This window comes from Heterodontus francisci, chromosome 7, assembly GCF_036365525.1.
Source record: "Heterodontus francisci isolate sHetFra1 chromosome 7, sHetFra1.hap1, whole genome shotgun sequence".
Taxonomy (NCBI): Eukaryota; Metazoa; Chordata; class Chondrichthyes; order Heterodontiformes; family Heterodontidae; genus Heterodontus; species Heterodontus francisci.
Window position 1 is genome coordinate 77,737,113 of NC_090377.1, and position 16,917 is coordinate 77,754,029.

The window sequence follows — 16,917 nt, forward strand, 5'->3', positions numbered from 1 at the left end:
ACAATGTCAGGCTGTTAATTGGCGTTGTCGTTCCTGGTGCCGAGGTCGATGCTGTGTGGTTCGTCCGGTTTCATTCCTTATCGACTTTGTAGTGGTTTGATACAACTGAGTGGCTTGCTAGGCCATTTCAGAGGGCATTTATGAGTCAAACAACATTGCTGTGGGTTTGGAGTCATATGTAGGCCAGACCAGGTAAGGACAGCAGATTTCCAGTGAACCAGATGGGTTTTTACGACAATCGACAATGGTTTCATGGCTATCATTAGACTAGCTTTTAATTCCGGATTTATTAATTGAATTCAAATTCCACCTTCTGCCATGGTGGGATTCAAACCCATGTCCCCAGAGCAATACCCAGGGTGTCTGGGTTACTAGTCCAGTGACAATACCACTACGCCACCACCTCCCCAACTGTTCTAAAACTAAAGAAAAAGTTAGCTTTCATAGTTAAATAAAACCTTCAACATCCTTGCACCAAAAAGAGTTAACGAGGGTGGAGTTTCTCACAGGTTGTGAAGTCCAAGCATTCATACCAATGTTTTAAAGAGACAACACTGTAACCTTGCAATCCTTTTAACAATTGAAAAGGGGACAGAATCTTTCCCATATCTCCTTTTATTTATCCCTTCTCTCTCAAACCAATTTTCATTTCCTAATGTTTGCTACTTAACTTCATTTGAAAAAACAATCAGTAAGACGTGTCTTTTAATTAAAACTGCTATTGCTGTTTTGCAGTTTATTTAAACTCTAGACTAATTAAAGCGAAGTGTGTTGAAATGTTCGAATTGGATTTCTGCCAGATATTTTCAAGGCTGAAGCTTATCTTTTATAAAACAAACTCTTCAGTGCCTTTCACAGTTGCTGAGCGAGATTTTAAATAAAACGTTCACCAGCATCTTTAACTTGAAATGCATTTCAGTTTTTATATTTTTTCAATTCTGTATGAACAATCTTAAATTGAAATAGACTCAACAATCACATTCACACTTTGATACTTCTGTAAAACTTAGAAATATTGATTCCTGTTACGGGTTATGAATTCAAAGTGCCAAAAATCTGTGTTATATTCCCAGGTCTCCAGCCCAAAGAACACACAGCTTCAACCAATTCACAACCAAAACATAACTCAAGTTTCCTACAAAAATACGCACGTGCTTAGACACACCGAAAGGACAAGTAACAACCTTATGCTTCCGACATTAAAGGCCAATCTACTAAGGGTTAATGACTTTTAACTCTGCAAAGAACACAGGCACACAGACATGAACAGACTTTCATTTGCAGGATGTTTCCCACCACTCTCATACACAGATACAGAAAATAAAATCCAGTTGCTTTTCCCTTAAAAACAGAAAATGACACCTATCCTTTCTCTCAGCAGTTTTAATTTTTACTGTGGGCCTTTTAAATTTTTCTTTTCTCTTAATCATTTTCTTTAACCCAGAGTTTCTTTTTATGCCGCTCTTTTACTGAACGCTGTAACTCTACACCCTCCTGCACAATCTTTTCTCTCTCTCGTTCTTCCAGCAATTGGTCGATCACAACCTACTGATCACTAGCTTTTATGTTCTTTTCCTCAATTTCTTTTTTTAACCTGATCTTTTCACATTCATCATCTTTAAACTGTCTGGTATTCCATAAGCCAAACAGCTTTTAGCATGCCAGAGTGGTAGATAGTACTTTGCATCCATTGTTTTCCTTCACAAACAGGACTATCTCCACTTAAGGACCATTCAAAACTATCCCTCATTAAAGGTAACTTTCCTGCTATATGCTTAGTCACTAGTTCATCTATGGTTTCCCCCTTTTAATTTAGTGCAATTTTATACTGCTCAATCTGACCCCTCCCAGGGACGCCAATGTAAGACTTTCTAGGTTTTAAAAACACTGTCTACTTGTAATTCATGGGTCATAATGAACTATAAGAGAACAGATTGATGATTCGCTCAGAAGGTTGTTATGCTTAATGGGGTTTATTTTTCCCACTATTACAGATTTAAAATGGGCACAGATTTGAAATGATGACAAGAAAATTAAAATGTTTACAGAAAATGATTACAGATTTAAAAGATTGAGAAACAAGAGAAAAGCAAATAACAAGAAACAACAAAACAGCTTTGTTACTTTACTCACACCAAGTAAATATGTCACCAATATCTAGCTCAAATATGTAATTAACTATTCGTCATACAGTCACCCAAAGTGGCCAGCTCCTGTTGATTATCGATTCTGTTCCTGATGATGGCCAGGCTCCCTCTCCTTGAGATCTCCTTCTGACTATTTGCTAGGGTCTCCTTCCCTCGACTGCAGTGCTAGTCGCTACTACTGCAGCCAAGATCTCTGATGTGTTCAACTTTTTATACCCTTTTCAGGGGATGAGGTTAGTTTACTATAATGGCAGGCCACACAATCCTATGAAGCTTCTTTTAAAAGTACAATACCCAATTATATTCTGCACCCTTTGTTTTAAAGCATGATTTGAATCCACCCAGAAAGAACTGCCTCTGGTGAAAGGTCATCAACCTGAAACATTAACTCTGCTTTTCTCTCCACAGATGCTGTCTGACCTGCTGAATATTTCCAGCATTTTCTGTTTGTGTGTCATAAAATTAGAGTTAGGCCATTTAGAGGTGTAAACATAAAGAACAAAGAACAGCACAGGAACAGGCCATTCGGCCCTCCATGCCTGCACCGATCTTGATGCCTGCCTAAACTAAACTTCTGCACTTCCAGGGACCGTATCCCACTATTCCCATCCTATTCATGTATTTGTCAAGATGCCTCTTAAACGTCGCTATCGTACCTGCTTCCACCACCTCCCCCGGCAGCAAGTTCCAGGCACTGACCACCCTCTGTAGCTGGTCTGATTAGTAAAGAACTTGCCTCGCACATCCCCTCCAAACTTTTCCCCTCGCACCTTAAACCTATGTCCCCTAGTAACTGACTCTTCCATCCTGGGAAAAAGCTTCTGACTATCCACTCTGTCCATGCCGCTCATAACTTTGTAAACCTCTATCATGTCGCCCCTCCACCTCCGTCGTTCCAGTGAAAACAATCCGAGTTTATCCAACCTCTCCTCATAGCTAATGCCCTCCAGACCAGGCAACATCCTGGTAAACCTTTTCTGTACCCTCTCCAAAGCCTCCACGTCCTTCTGGTAGTGTAGCGACCAGAATTGCACGCAATATTCTAAGTGTGGCCGAACTAAAGTTCTGTACAGCTGCAGCATGATTTGCCAATTTTTATACTCTATGCCCCAACCGATGAAGGCAAGCATGCCATATGCCTTCTTGACTAACTTATCCACCTGCATTGCCACTTTCAGTGACTTGTGGACCTGTACGCCCAGATCTCTCTGCTTGTCAATATTCCTAAGGGTTCTGCCATTTACTGTATACTTCCCGCCTGTATTAGACCTTCCAAAATGCATTACCTCACATTTGTCCGGATTAAACTCCATCTGCCATTTCTCCGCCCAAGTCTCCAACCGATCTATATCCTGCTGTATCCTCTGACAATCCTCATCACTATCTGCAATTCCACTAACCTTTGTGTCGTCCGCAAACTTACTAATCAGACCAACTACATTTTCCTCCAAATCATTTATATATACGACAAACAGCAAAGGTCCCAGGACTGATCCCTGCGGAACACCACTAGTCACAGCCCTCCATTCAGAAAAGCACCCTTCCACTGCTACCCTCTGTCTTCTATGACCGAGCCAGTTCTGTATCCATCTTGCCAGCTCTCCTCTGATCCCGTGTGACTTCACCTTTTGTACCAGTCTGCCATGAGTGACCTTGTCAAAGGCTTTCCTGAAGTCCATATAGACAACATCCACTGCCCTTCCTTCATCAATCATCTTCGTCACTTCCTCAAAAAAACTCAATCAAGTTAGTGAGACATGACCTCCCCTTCACAAAACCATGCTGCCTCTCGCTAATAAGTCCATTTGTTTCCAAATGGGAGTAAATCCTGTCCCGAAGAATCCTCTCTAATAATTTCCCTACCACTGACGTAAGGCTCACCGGCCTATAATTTCCTGGATTATCCTTGCTACCCTTCTTAAACAAAGGAACAACATTGGCTATTCTCCAGTCCTCTGGGACCTCACCTGTCACCAATGAGGATGCAAAGATTTCTGTCAAGGCCCCAGCAATTTCTTCCCTTGCCTCCCTCAGTATTCTGGGGTAGATCCCATCAGGCCCTGGGGACTTATCTACCTTAATGCTTTGCAAGACACCCAACACCACCACCTTTTTGATAACGACATGACCGAGACTATCTACACACCCTTCCCTAGGCTCATCATCCACCAAGTCCTTCTCTTTGGTGAATACTGATGCAAAGTACTCATTTAGTACCTTGCCCATTTGCTCTGGCTCCACACTTGAGTGGGCCAACCCTTTCCCTGGTTACCCTCTTGCTCTTTATATACGGATAAAAAGCCTTGGGATTTTCCTTAATCCTGTTTGCCAATGACTTTTCATGACCCCTTTTAGCCCTCCTGACTCCTTGCTTAAGTTCCTTCCTACTGTCTTTATATTCCTCAAGGGCTTCGACTGTTTCCAGCCCTTACGAATGCTTCCTTTTTCTTTTTGACTAGGCTCACAATATCCCTCGTTATCCAAGGTTCCCAAAACTTGCCAAACCTATCCTTCTTCTTCACAGGAACATGCTGGTCCTGGATTCTAAACAACTGACGTTTGAAAGACTCCCACATGTCAGATGTTGAATTACCCTCAAACAGCCGCCCCCAATCTAAATTCTTCAGTTCCTGCCTAATATTGTTATAATTAGCCTTCCCCCAATTTAGCACCTTCTCCCGAGGACTACTCTTATCCTTATCCACAAGTACCTTAAAACTTATGGAATTATGGTCACTGTTCCCGAAATGCTCCCCTACTGAAACTTCAACCACCTGGCCGGGCTCATTCCCCAATACCAGGTCCAGTACGGCCCCATCCCTCGTTGGACTATCAACATATTGTTTCATGAAGCCCTCCTGGATGCTCCTTACAAATTCTGCCCCATCCAAGCCCCTAGCACTAAGTGAGTCCCAGTCAATATAGGGGAAGTTAAAATCATCCACCACTACAACCCTGTTACCTTTGCATCTAGTAGAAATCTGGAACACTCCCACTCAAAAGGTTGTGGATGCTTAGTCAATTGAACTTGATCGATTTTTGTTAAATATGGGCATTAAGAGATACAGAACAAAGGTAAGTAAATGGAGTCCAGATCATGATCTTATTAACTGGCAGAACAGACTCGAGGTTGAATGGCCTATTCATGCTGCTATGTTTATATTTTCCCAGAATTTACAGACCATGGTGTTCCCTCAGTAATATCTTAGAAGAGATCCGCTTAAGGGGACAATTATTCATTAAAGAGGCATAGAAGAAACTTGAGTGTCCATTGCAAAGTGACCTCAAAAACAAAGAACATACCAACTTGAGAACACTGAATTTCATGTCATTAGGTGGAATTACTGTTTTGTTTTCATTCATGGGATGTAAGCATCACTGCAAGGCCAGCATTTATTGCCCATTCCTAATTGCCCTTTAGATGGTGGTGGTGAACCACCTTCTTGAACTGCTGCAATCCATGTGGTGTATGAACACCCACAGTGCTGTTAGGAAGGGAGTTCCAGGATTTTGACCCAGTGACATTGAAGGAACGGTGTTATCTTTCCAAGTCAGGATGGTGTGTGACTTGGAGGGGAACTTGCCTTGGTGAACTGCTGCAGTGTATCTTGTCGATGTTGCACACTGCAGCCAAGTTGGGTCACTGGTGGAAGAAGTGAATGTTTAAGGTGGTGGATGTGGTGCCAGTCAAGTGGGCTGCTTAGTCTTGGATGGTGTCGAGCGTCTTGAGTGTTGGAACTGTGTTTATTCAGACATGTGGGGAGTGTTCCATCACACTTTCGATTTGTGCCTTGTAAATGGTGGACATATTTTGGAGAGTCAGGAGGCGAGTGACTCATCACAGAATTCCCAGCCTCTGACCTGCTCTTGTAGCCACAGTATTTGTGTGGCTGGTCCAGTTAAATTTATGGTTAATGGTAGCCCCCAGGATATTAATGGTGGGAGATTTAGCAATGGTAATGCCATTGAAGGTCAAGGGGAGATGGTTAGATTTTCTCATGTTGAAACTGATCAGTGCCTGGCACTTGTGTGGCGCAAATGTTACTTGCCACTTATCAGCTGAAGTCTGAATGTTGTCCAGGTCTTGCTTTATGAGCGCACAGACTACTTCATTATCTGAGGATTAAAAACAAACTCAACACTGTGCAATTATCATTGAACATCCCACCTCTGACCTTATAATGCAAGATAAGTCATTGATGAAGTAGCTGAAGATGGTTGGGCCTAGCACGTTGCCCTGAGGAACTCCTGCAAGCATGTCCTGGGGCTGACATGATTGGCCTCCAACCTCCACATCCACCATCCTTTATGCTCGGTATGACTGCAGCCAGTTGAGAGTTTTTCCCCGATTCACATTAACTTAAATTTTACGAGGGCTCCTTAATGCCACACATGGTCAAATGCTGCCTTGTCACTGTCCCCTCATCTCTGGAATTCAGCTCTTTTGTCCATGTTTGGACCAAGCCTGTAATGCGGTCTGGAACAGAGTGGTCCAGGTGGAACCCAAACTGAGCATTGGTAAGTGCCACTTGATAGCACTGTCGATAACACCTTCCATCACTTTGCTGATGATTGAGAGTAGACTAATGGGGCAGTAATTATTGGATTGGATTTTTCCTGCTTTTTGTGAACAGGACTTAACTGGACAATTTTCCATATTGTCGGGTAGATGCAAGTGTTGTAGCGGTGCTGGAACAGCTTGGCTAGGGATGCAGCTAGTTCTGCAACACGAGTCTTCAGCACTAAAGCTGGGATGTTGTTGGGGTGCATAGTCTTTTCAGTATCTAGTGTGCTCAGTCATTTTTTGATATAACATGGAGTGAATTGAATTGACTGAAGACGAGCCTCTGTGATGGTGGGGATCACAGGAGGATGCCAAGATGGACCATCCACTCAGCACTTCTGGCTAAAGGCAGTTGCAGACACTTCAGCCTCGTCTTTTGCATTGACATGCTAGGCTGCACCATTGTTGCGGATGGGAATGTTCATGGAGATTCCTTCTCCCATTAGTTGTTTAATTGTCCACCACAATTCATGACTGGATGTGGCAGGACTACAGACCTTTGGTCTGATTCCTTGGTTGTGGGATCGCTTAACTCGATGTACAGCATGCTGTTTCCACTGTTTAGCATGCAAGTAGTCCTGTGTTGTAACTTCACTAGGTTTGCACCTCATTTTTAAGTATGCCTGGTACTGCTCATGGTGTGCTGTCCTACACTCCTTATTGAGCCGGGGTTGGTCCCTTGGCTTGATGGTAAAGTGAGGGATATGTTGGGCCATGAATTTACAGATTGTGGTGAAATGCAATTCTTCTGCTGATGGTTCACCTCTTGGATGCTTAATTTTGAGCTGTTAGATCTGTTCAGAATCTATCTCATTTAGTACAATGGTTGTACTACACATTTTTGAGGGTGTCCTCAGTGTGAGTATGGGATTTCATCTCAACAAAGACTGTGCTAGTCACTCCGACCAATACTATTGAGGGCATTAATTAACATATGGGAATATGATATCATTGCTATCACAGAGACATGGTTGAAGGAAGGGCAGGACTGGCAGCTCAATATTCCAGGGTATAGAATCTTCAGGCATGACAGGGGAGGGGGTAAAAGAGGTGGCATTGCACTGTTGATCAAAGAGTCAATTACTGCAGTAAGGAGGGATGATATCTTAGAAGGTTCCACAAATGAGGCCATATGGATAGAACCTAAAAACTAAAAGGGGGCAATCATTTGGCCTCCAAACAGTCAGGGAGAGATAGAGGGGCAGATATGTAGGCAAATCTCAGACAGGTGTAAAAATAATAGGGTAATAATAGGGGATTTCAACTTCCCCAATATCAACTGGGATAGTCTTAGTGCAAAAGTCTTAAAGGTGGCGGAATTCTTAAAGTGCATACAGGAGAGCTTTTTGAGCCAGCACGTAGAAAGTCCTACAAGAGAAGGGGCAGTACTGGACCTAATCCTAGGGGATGAAGCCGGACAAGTGGTAGAAATGTCAGTGGGGGAGCATTTCAGGGATAGTGACCATAACTCTGTAAGATTTAAGGTAGTTATGGAAAAGGACAAAGATGGACCGGAAATAAAAGTACTGAATTGGGGGAAGGCCGATTTCAATACGATAAAACAGGATCTGGTCAAAGCGGACTGGGAGCAGCTACTTGTCGGAAAGTCCACATCAGGCCAGTGGGAGTCATTCAAAAAGGAAATAGTGAGAGTTCAGGGCTGACATGTTCCCATAAAGGCGAAGGGTAGGACCAACAAGTCCAGGGATCCCTGGATGTCAAGGGATATAGAGGATTGGATAAGGAAAAACAAGGAGGCTTATGGCAGATTCAAAGCGCTGAAAACAGCGGAGGCCATAGAGGAATATGGAAAGTGTAGTAGTACTTTAAAAAAAAAAGTAATTAGGAGAGTCAAGAGGGGACATGAAAAAACACAGGCGGGCAAGATAAAGGAAAATCCAAAGGCGTTTTATAAGTATATTAAGGGCAAGAGGATAACCAGGGAAAGAGTAGGGACCAAAGTGGCAATCTGTGTGTGGAACCAGAGGACATAGGTGAGCTTTTAAATAATTACTTTTCATCTGTGTTCACTATGGAGAAGGATGATGTAGGTGTAGAGATCAGAGAGGGGGATTGTGATATACTTGAACAAATTAGCATTGAAAGGGAGGAAGTATTAGCTGTTTTAGCGGGCTTAAAGTGAATAAATCCCCAGGCCCAGATGAGATGTATTCCAGGGTGTTATGTGAGGCAAGGGAGGAGATAGCAGGGGCTCTGACACAAATTTTCAAATCCTCTCTGGCCACTGGAGAGGTACCAGAGGACTGGAGGACAGCAAATGTGGTACCATTATTCAAGAATGGTAGTAGGGATAAACCAGGTAATTACAAGCCAGTGAGTCTAACATCAGTGGTAGGGAAACTATTGGAAAAACTTCTGAGGGACAGGATTAATCTCCACTTGGAGAGGCGGGGATTAATCAGGGATAGTCAGCATGGATGGCTTTGTCTGGGGGAGATAGTGTCTAACAAACTTGATTGAATTTTTCGAGGAGGTGACTAGATGTGTAGATGAGGGTAAAGCAGTTGATGTAGTCTACATGGACCTCTAAGGCTTTTGATAAGGTCCTGCATGGAAGATTGGTTAAGAAGGTAGGAGCCCATGGGATCCAGGGCAATTTGGCAAATTGGATCCAAAATTGGCTTAGTGGCAGGAGGCAGAGGGTGATGGTCCAGGGTTGTTTTTTGCGAGTGGAAGCCTGTGACCAGTGGTGCACTGCAGGGATCGGTGCTGGGACCCTTGCTGTTTGTAGTGTACATTAATGATTTAGACATGAATATAGGAGGTATGATCAGTAAGTTCGCAGATGACACAAAAATTGGTGGTGTTGTAAATAGTGAGGAGGAAAGCCTTTCTCAATTTGGGTGGTGCACTCCTTAATTTGGGTGGTGCAGTGGTTAGCACCACAGCCTCATAACTCCAGCGGCCAGGGTTCAGTTCTGGGTGCTGTCTGTGTCGAGTTTGCAAGTTCTCCCTGTGACTGCGTGGGTTTCCGCCGGGTGCTTTGGTTTCCTCCCACAGCCAAAGACTTGCAGGTTGCTAGGTAAATTGGCTATTGTAAATTGCCCCTAGTGTAGGTAGGTGGTAGGAGAATGGTGGGGATGTGGTAGGGAATATGGGATTAGTGTAAATGGGTGGTTGTTGGTCGGCATGGACTCAATGGGCCGAAGGGCCTGTTTCAGTGCTGTATCACTAAATAAATAAATAAATAAATTACAGGATGATATAGATGGGCGGAGCAGTGGCAAATGGAATTTAATATGGCGAAGTGTGAAGTGATGCATTTTGGGAGGACTAACAAGGCAAGGGAATATACAATGGATGGTAGGACCCTAGGAATTGCAGAGGGTCAGAGGGTCCTTGGTGTACTTGTCCATAGATCACTGAAGGCAGCAGCACAGGTAGATGAGGTGTATAGGAAGGATTATGGGATACTTGCCTTTATTAGCCGAGGCATAGAATATAAGAGCCAGGGAGGTTATGATGGAGCTGTATTAAATGCTAGTTAGGCCACAGTTGGAGTACTGTGTACAGTTCTGGTCACCACACTGTAGGAAGGATGTGATTGCACTGAAGAGGGTGCAGAGCAGATTCACTAGGATGTTGCCTGGGCTGGAGCATTTCAGCTGTGAAGAGAGACTGGGTAGGCTATGGTTGTTTTCCTTAGAGCAGAGAAGGCTGAGGGGGGACCTGATGGAGGTATACAAAATTATGAGGGGCATTGATAGGATAGATAGGAAAAAACCTTTTCCTTTAGTGGAGGTGTCAATAACCAGGGGGCATAGATTTAAGGTAAGGGGCCGGAGGTTTAGAGGGGATTTGAGGAAAAATCTTTTCACCCAGAGGGCGGTTGGAATCTGGAACACACTGCCTGAAGGGGGGGTAGAGGCAGGAACCCTCACAACACTTAAGAAGTATTTAGATGAGCACTTGAAACACCATAGCATACAAGGCTACGGGACAAGTACTGGAAAATGGGATTAGAATAGATAGGTTCTTGATGGCTGACACAGACTTGATGGGCCGAAGGGCCTGTTTCTGTGCTGTATGACTCTATGACTATCATGGACAGATGCATCTGCAATAGGTGGATTGGTGAGGATGAGGTCAAGTAGGTTTTTCTCTTGTTTTGGTTCTCTCATCACCTGCGGCAGGCCCAGTCTGGCAGATATGTCCTTCGGAATTTGACCAGCTTGGTTATTAGTGGTGCTACTGATGGATATTAAAGTTCCCCACCCAGAATACATTCTGTGCCCTTGCTACCCTCAGTGCTTCTTGCAAGTGGTGTTCAATGTGACGGTGCACAATGTGGCAATGTACAGATTCATCAGCTGAGGGTGGGCGGTCGGTGGTAATCAGCAGGAGGTTTCCTTGCCTGTGTTTGACCTGGTTCCATGAGACTTCATTGCATCCAGAGTCAATGATGAGGTCTCCCAGGGCCACTACCTCACAACTGTACCACTGTGCTGCCACCTCTGGTGGGTTTGTCCTGCCTGAAGCCTCATGAGACTGCTCCTTATCTTGCTGCATGCCTACTGCTTTTTGGATGGCAAAATTACACATTATGCAAAAAAATTGTGATTTTGGAGACTTTAGCCAGACTGGAGAACAGTACCCCACAAAAGAGATCCAAGCAATTGCTGCTTCAGCATCCACATGATGTATTTGACAGTAACTCAGGTGGTGACATGGGCCACATTGTATTTGCACACTTCTTCTAATTGGCGTCAGTAATTATGGTTACAGGAGGCAGTTCTGGTATCCAGCAGCAATCTGCTCATTCTCTGGGGACTGTCAAATAACATAGGCTGCTGCATCATGAAATTATCATGGGAATGCCCTGGATAATGGGAATTAATATTAAAAATAAAGCCACAGTTTATGTATTGCAATCCATTCCTGTTGTATGAATTTGAGTTGAAGTGTGTAGCCTAATGGACAAATGGATGCAGCTATAACATTCTAGACACTTGGGAAGCCAATTAGATGCTAATAGTTCTGTACCCTTGAATTGATGAAAAATGATAAAACATGGTGTCAATCGTTTGCTTTGTACAGGAATGAACTGCAGACTGGCTTGTTTGCAGTGGTGTGAATGTATCCTGTTGCATATTAGCTGACCTTCACAGGGAAGAGCTGGCATAGTCCTTAAAATTGGTTACCAATCCATATGCAGCAGGTAGCATAGCTCAGTCACCACTTCCAGGTTGAAGTGGAGGTACTAAGGAGTGATCCTCTGTGACATACTGAGGTTCTAGTTATGTAGTCTGTTAGCAAGGCTCCTCTGGTATTCACAGCAGCAAAAGTATCCCTTGAGGGGTGAACCTGAAAATGATGTGCCCTCATGCATGCTTCTCCTCATCTAATTTATGTAGCACTATGAGAACAGCCAAAGAGATTCCCATTCTTGCAACATTATTAGCTACAAGTTGTCCAGGAACAGTAATTGCCAAGATGTTAGAAAAGTGTACCCTAACAAACTGAAGGCTTCTGCAAAACATCAAAAGTTTAGGAGAATATAAGAGCTTAGCTAGGTGTTTAATATACAAGTAGAGAGATTTTTGCCACAAAAAAACTTTCGCTTTCTTATGCCTGTTTTCTATAGGTAAGGGTTGTGCTGGGGAAATAACGTGGCCCGAAGTCGTGATTCCTTAATTAGTTTTACATGAGGCTCGCATACATCTGTATCGGAGTCTCATTCAGCCCCATAAAATTGTGCTTTGGAAAATTGGGCCAGCCAGACAGCCATCCACCGAATTTTGAATAGCTGGAGTTAATTTGGGTTCAAAATAAAAGGATCTGCATTTACATATCTTCTTTCTTTGCTGAACTTAGACTGTCCTGTTTAAAGCAAACCTTTGTGTGTATCTGAATTCATGTGTGCGTAGATTACACTTCTGTGAGACACCTTGGGACATATTTTTACATTAAAGGCACTATATAAATGCAAGTGGTTATTGTAGAGTTGTCTTCCAACAGTTCAGAAGTTAAATGTTTTGAAAGTTTTATTTTATTTGTTTGTGGGATGTGTGTGTCGATGGCTAGGCCAGCATTTATTGCCCATCCCGACAAGTGTTGAGGGAATAATTCTTGGTGGCTAAACATACAAATTAAGGTGCGCCTGAAGTTTAGCCATTACCACACTCGTATTTTTTCATTATTTGTTTTCTGGATTACTTTTTTTAAGATTCTGTGAGCAATTTGAGCAGTTAAACAGTTGGCATATGTTTACACTCAAATGTGAAGTTAGGTGTATCATTGATTTTTGACATGTTGATATTACATCATCAATTTAAGGGTCTCTTCTGAGCAGCTCAGTAATTTGCTTTGCAACAAGACTGTTCTGAGGATCCTTTTTTGTCTTTACAATGATTAGCTACATTTATGTCTCATCCTGTTCCATTAATGCTTAAAAATCTTAATAATTAGCGTATAATTGTGAAATAGAGAATTTTTAAAAGTGCTTTTTTCCTACTGCCATTTATGTGCAACTTGCTGTTTTGAAGTAGAAAATATACAATGAGCAACTAGCTTATCCAGTTTAGACCATGAATGAGTTTGAGGATCTGGAAGTTGCACCAATTATGAATCAGGTATATATTTCTCATTTTTTAAACAAAAATAAAACAAATTAATAGTTCTAATGGAATTATAAATCCAGAAGTAACCTTATATAATGGAAATTACCTATGTACAATGGAAGTGACTGACAACAATATTGAAAACTCTGCTCTGCCTGCCTCATGTTTTCCTGCTTTTCTAAAGACCGCATATCAATAATTGGCTCGGTGAATATTTGATTGCAACATTCCCTTCCCTACCTGTAAAGTTGCCACTTGTCAGAGTAAGAATGGAGTACTAAAGCTGTTCTAATAACAAGAGTACAGAGCCATGACGCTTAAATTGGACATATTAATGGCTATAGGGACAACTTGATCTAGTCGTGATATCACACGGACTCAAATGTCCATTTTTTCACTTTTACATTTGGATTTTTTAGATGGAGAATATTAAAGCATCCAGTTTATAAAGAAGTGTGGAGAAGGATGTTTTCTGAAGTCCTATAATATTAAATACTTTCTGTTTCAAACTTGCTGTGGTATAAAGCCTACTTCAGAATTAGCTGTTTTTGAAGCCCAGTGGAATCTAACTTAAAAGAATTTTTAAGATATCTTTGCAAATGTTGGTTGCATGAACAGTATTCAGCTAAGCAGAACACTGTCATTCTTGTCTTTACAGTATTTGACTCAAAAGTGAGCAGATATATATCATACATTTCATGCCAGCCTTTAGTAGCATATTACCGATATAAACTTCTGATCTTCTCCTTCTGGTGACTATTAGGTACTTGAAGATGTAGATCGATGCTGTCAGGCTCTCTCTCAAAGACTGGGAACCCAACCTTATTTCTTTACTCGACAGTAAGTTACATTGTTATGATTACAGGTATATTAGTAGAGAAAAGAGATGGTCTTTTTAGGCCAGTATTCATCTGATTTTTGAGTTTTCTATATTTCCATTTGTTTAGCCACTAATAGGAAGGAATGTTGCTACTGTGTGGTTTCTTTTATCAACATTGCCCAGAAGCAATGTATTTTGCTATTTGAAGTGCAACGTTCTATTTAAGGATGGTTTTGTTATGCACAGTAGCTGCAGGGGAGGCAGACTCCTGTATTCTTTCCTTCACGGAGAGATGAAAAGCAACTGGCAGTGGTCACAAGACATTATCCTACATACATTTGTAAGTGTACTATTTTGGTCTTTAATTTATGTTCATTTGGGAAAAATGTAATTAATCTGTTAATGGCAGATTTTTCGCAAGGCTGATGTACCTGTATAATAAATTACGGTAATAAAAATTAAGATGGTTGCATCTGTGAAACCTATGGAGATTGGCTTAATTTAGTTAGGAAATGCCAACCGTTTATTGGGGAACAGAAGTGGCATGTTAATATCCCTTGCAATGGCCTTTCCTTAACCTCTTTGTGACAGACTATTGCTGCAGGCTTCAATGTTGGCTTCTAAAATAATGGTTAGGTAACCTTTTAATGTTTGTGCTGCAGGCCAACAGAACTGGATGCACTGGTGTTTGGTCATCTGTTCACAATCCTTACAACTCAGTTGACTGATGATGCACTTGGTGAAAAAGTGAAAAATTATGAAAACCTCATAAAGTTTTGTAGGAGAATAGAGCAAGACTACTTTGAAGAGCATGATCGAGAGAGTGCTTTGAGTTCAGCATCCAGGTGCTCAAGAGGTTCTTCCACAAAGTAATTAATGAAGGAGAAAGCAAAAGGAGGAAATTATTGTTGGAAAGACAATAATTAATACTGCATCAAGTTACAAAAAACAAAACTGAAGAGTATTGAAGGAGCTTTTTGCCAAGTTTAGTGTGGTTAACACAATTACAATCCAATCTCCTGTAACATTGTATGTGTAACACTATACATAGATTTGCAGACCCTAATTGTTAGCATGTTGACCCAGTGCTTTGTTTTCCATTTAATACAAATTTAATGAACAATTTATGGAGCTCTATCTACTTAAAGTCCATTAAAGAATAATGTAGAAACTCTAAATGTCCTCTTTGATCTTGGTGCTTTCAAATATGTAGCAAACAGTGACTTCTGATTATCCCCCACAATCACAAAAGGACAAACTATTTGCTTTGCACAATAGAGGATGACCATGTTAGCTGTTATAGCCCTAAACTGGTAATCTGCTCTCTTTGGCTTTTAACAAATATGTATTGAAAGAAGATCTTTGTGTTTACAAGATGATTAGTCCCTGTTTCATGTTAGCATTTCATGGGATGGCTCCCTCCAGAAATGAGCCAGAAAGAGGGTCAGCTCACTTGGAAGGAGCTTGCCTGTCCAAGTGTGGTCAACAGAGTCCTGCCTGTTAGCCAGTACCTTATATTTGGACAAAATTTCCCTTCATTTATGGCAGGTTTTCTTGGCCTGGATAAAATCTGAATAAGTCCATTATATAATATATCGAAAAATGTTAGTTTCAGTGAGCTGTTTAAAATGTATCCCTTTGCAATTTTCCTTCAGGCAGTTTGACTTATTGTGAGATCAGTTAACCTACAAATGTAATTTAGAAAAGAAGGTCTTGCATTTATATAACGTTTTTCATGACCACTGGACATTTCAATGCTTTACAGCCAATGAAGTATTTTTGGAGTGTAGTCACCGTTGTAATATAGAAAAAGCAGCAGCCAGTTTGCGCACAGGAGGGTCCCACAACAACAATGCGAAAATGATCAGATAATATGTTTTTGTGATGTTGATTGAGGGATAAATATTGGCCAGAACCACTCCCCTGCCACCTGAGAGGACAGTCTTATCCAAAAGACGGCACCTCCGACAGTGCAGCACTCCCTGAGCAAACTCCGCACAGGCAGTACCCAGAACCGCACCCGGGTCGCTGGAGCTGTGAGGCTACAGTGCTAACCACTGCGCCACTATGCCACCCTAAAAATTCCAGATTTATTAATTGAATTCAAATTGCACAATCTTCCCTGGCGGGATTTGAACCCATGTCCCCAGAGCACTAGCCTGGTCCAATGACATTACCACTACACCACCACCTCCCCTAACTGCAGTTGTATGTCATATTGTTCATCAGATTATTCTATGGCTGGCAGATTATTGAGTTCAAATTGTGATACCACTACTGCTTTTTAAATATCTGAACTTGCAGAATATACATTGGAGCAGGAGTATGCCATTTAGCCACTTGAGCCTCTATCACCATTCAGTAAAATCATAGCTGATCTGTGACCTAACTCCATAGACCAACTCTATATCCCTTAATACCTTTGGCTAAGAAAAATCCCCGTTTTAAAATGAACAATTGATCTAGCATCAATTGCATTTTGTGGAAAAGAGTTCCAAACTGCTACGACCCTTCGCATTGAAAAGGTGTGTCCCAATTTCATTCCTGAAAGGTCTGGCTCTAATTTTTTAACTAAGCTTCCTAGTCCTAGACTGACTGACTAACAGAATTAGTTTCTCCCAATCTATCCGATCTGTTTCCCTTACTATCTTGAAAACTTTGATTAAATCACCCCTGAGCCTTCTAAATTCCACAGAATACAACCCTAGTTTATTTTATCTGTCCTCACACCTGGACTCCAAGTCATAAGCTATCATTCTAGTAAATCTGCCCTGTGTTCCCTCCAAGGCCAATGTATTCTCCTCA

At 41.8% G+C, this 16,917-nt stretch overlaps 1 protein-coding gene across 1 annotated transcript in view; it reads left to right on the plus strand.

Annotated features, from left to right (window-relative positions):
- The window catches only part of mtx2 (metaxin 2), a 105,305-nt gene extending 90,015 nt beyond the window's left edge, over positions 1-15,290 (plus strand). The window contains exons 9-10 of the mRNA XM_068035488.1: positions 14,056-14,132; positions 14,775-15,290. Of these exons, the coding sequence (XP_067891589.1) occupies positions 14,056-14,132; positions 14,775-14,985 (288 nt within the window). The 3' untranslated portion in view covers positions 14,986-15,290. The remainder of the gene's footprint in view (positions 1-14,055; positions 14,133-14,774) is intronic.
- The last annotated feature ends 1,627 nt before the right edge of the window (positions 15,291-16,917 follow it).